This window comes from Octodon degus, unplaced genomic scaffold (genome assembly GCF_000260255.1).
Source record: "Octodon degus isolate 3935 unplaced genomic scaffold, OctDeg1.0 scaffold00001, whole genome shotgun sequence".
Classification (NCBI taxonomy): Eukaryota; Metazoa; Chordata; class Mammalia; order Rodentia; family Octodontidae; genus Octodon; species Octodon degus.
This window is the reverse complement of record NW_004524577.1, coordinates 22575390-22578639: the sequence shown is the minus strand read 5'-3', so window position 1 is coordinate 22578639 and position 3250 is coordinate 22575390. Positions and strand designations below refer to the sequence as shown.

Below are 3250 nucleotides of genomic sequence, written 5' to 3'. Positions count from 1 at the left end.
CTGACAGCTTTGTGGAAGCAGCCACTTAAAGGCCTGAGCTAGGGCCAGGCCCCCTAAGCTTGTTCTAAGTAGGTGCTTTAGACCACTGAGCCATCTCACCAGCCCGAAATTTAACTTTTATCAGATACTAAATCTTCATACATGTTAGCGTTATTTCTAGTCTTCTTTTATTAGTATATAGCTGTTCCTGTGCTGATACCTTAAATTTAAATTTCTTTTTTTCTTTTTTTGGCGGAACCGGGAATGAACTCAGACCCTTACACTTGCCAGGGAAGCGCTTATTCCACTGAGCCATCTCCCTGGCGCCATCAGATTTAAATTTCTTCTTTTTTTAAAAAAAATTAAATTTCTTTACAGATTTGTAAGTATGCTGATTTTCTTTTTTTAAAAAATTAATTAATTTATTTGTGTGTGTGTGTGTGGGGCAGCTCAGTCCACCAGTGGCCGGGGCTGGCTGGAATGTGATGCTGGGGAATTGAACTGTGGTCCCTGTGCTTTGCTAAGCTTGTTTTAAGTAGGTGCTTTAGACCACTGAGCCATCTCACCAGCCCAATATGCTGATTTTCATTTATGGTATTTCCTTTGTGTTCTTGTCTGTTTTATGGGTCTCTGCTTAAGTCAGAAATTAATATATTTTAATTATAGATTTTACTTTTTTTTCTTTCCTGAGGTACTACGGATTAAACCGAGGACCTTATCACTGATCTGCACCACAGTCCCTTTATTTATAAATTTCATTTTTAAAAATTTTATTTAAATCCTCACTATGTAGCTCAGGCTGGTCTCAGACTCTCTGCACTTCTACTTCCTAAGCCCTTTCCAGTGTTGGGGTTATAGGCGTGCACCACCGTTATTGACTGCCTTCTTTATTATGAGACAGGCTCTTGCTGAGTCACAGAATTGCTTAGGCTGGGCTAGAACTTGTGGTCCTCCTGCTTCAGCCTTCTAGAATGCTGGTATTGCGAGTATGTGCCGCCATACTCAGCTAACAATGTTACGCTTGTGTATATTAAAACTTTTTCACAGGAGTTAAGGTAATAGCTTGTTTATATGTTATGATTTACCTAACTGTCTCAGTTACTTTTCTCTCATTGCTAGGGCAAAATACCCAATATCCAGAATTAAGGAAGGAAAGATTTATTTAGCTCATAGTTTGAGGAGGGTTCAGTCCATACTTAGCTGGCCCCAAGGTAGAATGGCACATGGCAGAAGGCAGCAGCTCATGGCAGCAGAGAGCAGCAAAACAGCAAAAGTAAAGAGGGAGGAGCAGCAGCAGCAACAGAGAACAAGCCTCTCTCCCTTCCTTACGTTGTATTCAGGCTATCCACCCCAGGCCAGGTGTAGAACTCACACCCATAATCCCAGCATTGGGTCATGAGTATCACGAATTAACCACAAACTCTAGAAGTCTGCTTCCTGACTACATGAGGCTTTGAGGGGACAACTAGATACAAGCCATAACACTAACTATATCTTGTGTAGATTTAGCTTGCTGCTAATTTTATTATTGTAACTTATGCAACAAAAATTACCTTAGTCTTTTTCCCTCCTTTAATTTTATTTATTTATTTATTTATTTATTTTCCTCCTTTAATTTTAAACCCAGGGCTTTGCACATGCAAGGTGAATGCCTTACTGCTGAGCTGCATGTCCAGCCCTCAGAAGCAATATGTGAGTGTTGTGTCACATTTTATTTTTGTTACCTTTTATAGGTTACCTGTGATCAGCCGTCACTGAAAGAAGAATGTGAAAGTGGCCAGCAGCGGGCACCTGAAACAGAGGCACTGACCACAGTCTCAGAATATTTCTTCGCTGATATCTTTATTGAAGTAGATGAAGCAGAATAAAGCAGTCTTTGGGGTTTTTCCTTATTTTCCCCTTTAAGTCTGGAATTTCTAGAATCAGTTGCAGCAACAAAGCAGTATTTATAAAAAGCAGCATCACTGTCTATTTTTCTTTAGGTCAGTTTTGATTATTTAATGAACTTGATTTGAAATGTTGAAAATCAGTGGAAAACATTGCTGAGTTCCTCATTCTGGCTGATGGGGTGTCTTGGCAGCACCAGGCAGCGCTGTGAGAGAGAAGCGGCGGCTGGTTCACCTTCCCACGCTGCCTGCACTGAGCACACGTGGATGTTGAGACTGCTGGGGATAGAGGTCGGGGATCACAGTGCTGTCTTATTGGGAGTTGATTGTACTTATCATTTAGCACACTTCTGTAAAGTTTTGTTCTGTTTTGTTTTCTTTGCTTCTTGGGGGGATGATGAAGGCCTTTTCAGTTGCCTCTAAGTATACAAAATTGTGAATCTCCACTTTAGTGTGTGACCTTTAAAAAATTTCTGTTATCAGCTATTTGTCTGAAAAACGTATTTTTCTATTTCATGGTGATGTAACATTAGTCCTAACTGAAAACTAGTATTTAAACTTAATATTTATAAAGATGACAAATCAAAGAGTTTATTTATTTTTAAAATTTTTATTTAAAAGGATATTCAGTTTTAATTATTTTTACCCCTTGTGTAAAGGAGACATGAACAGGTTTATCTCTATTTCCTCTTTAAAGATACTTAAAATGACACAAACAGAAATTGTGGGGATATATTGTTGTTTGTTTGGTTTTATTTTTTGAGATAGGGTCTTGCTGTGTAGTTCAGACTGACCTTGACTTCACCATGTCACCCAGGCTGGCCTCCCACTCATAGTGCTCTTCCTGCTTCTGCCTCCTGAGTGCTGGGACTGTAGGTGTGCACTGCCGCTCCCAGCTGTATGTATGCTTGAGTACTCCCCCCACCCCCGCCATTGTTTAGTATGTTGATTTCGAACTGTGAATGTTTTTTTGCTTTTCTTCTGTTTTAGATAATCTCAGGATTTTCAGGAAAAGAAAATCTCAACTTTGTCTGTAAGGCAGATCTCCTTTATACACTCTCTCTGTCCTTTTTTGAATTACAATGTCTTGATCATTTTTACCCCATTAAATATGGCCAAGGAACACTTAGACCATTAAGCACAAGATATAAGTAGAAAGTAAGACAATAGGATTTTTCTTTTTCTTTTTTTGGGACATGGTCTTGCTATGTAGTGCAGGCTTCCTTGTGCTCACTTATGTAGGCCAAGCAGGCCTTGAACTCCACGGAGATCCTCCTGCCTCAGCCTTCTGAGTGCTGGGAGATAAGCCTTTATGAAGTCAGCAATTAGCAGTATTAATTTAAATGATTTTAATTTTGAAATTTGATGCTTTATGTATATGTGTA

At 39.3% G+C, this 3250-nt stretch overlaps 1 protein-coding gene across 4 annotated transcripts in view; it reads left to right on the top strand.

Moving 5' to 3' along the window:
• Bdp1 (B double prime 1, subunit of RNA polymerase III transcription initiation factor IIIB) overlaps positions 1-2677 on the top strand; it is a 149345-nt gene extending 146668 nt beyond the window's left edge. For all 4 annotated transcript variants that reach the window (XM_023703472.1, XM_023703421.1, XM_023703387.1 and 1 more), the window contains one exon: positions 1713-2677. In XM_023703472.1, the coding sequence (XP_023559240.1) occupies positions 1713-1847 (135 nt within the window). In that variant the 3' untranslated portion in view covers positions 1848-2677. The remainder of the gene's footprint in view (positions 1-1712) is intronic.
• The last annotated feature ends 573 nt before the right edge of the window (positions 2678-3250 follow it).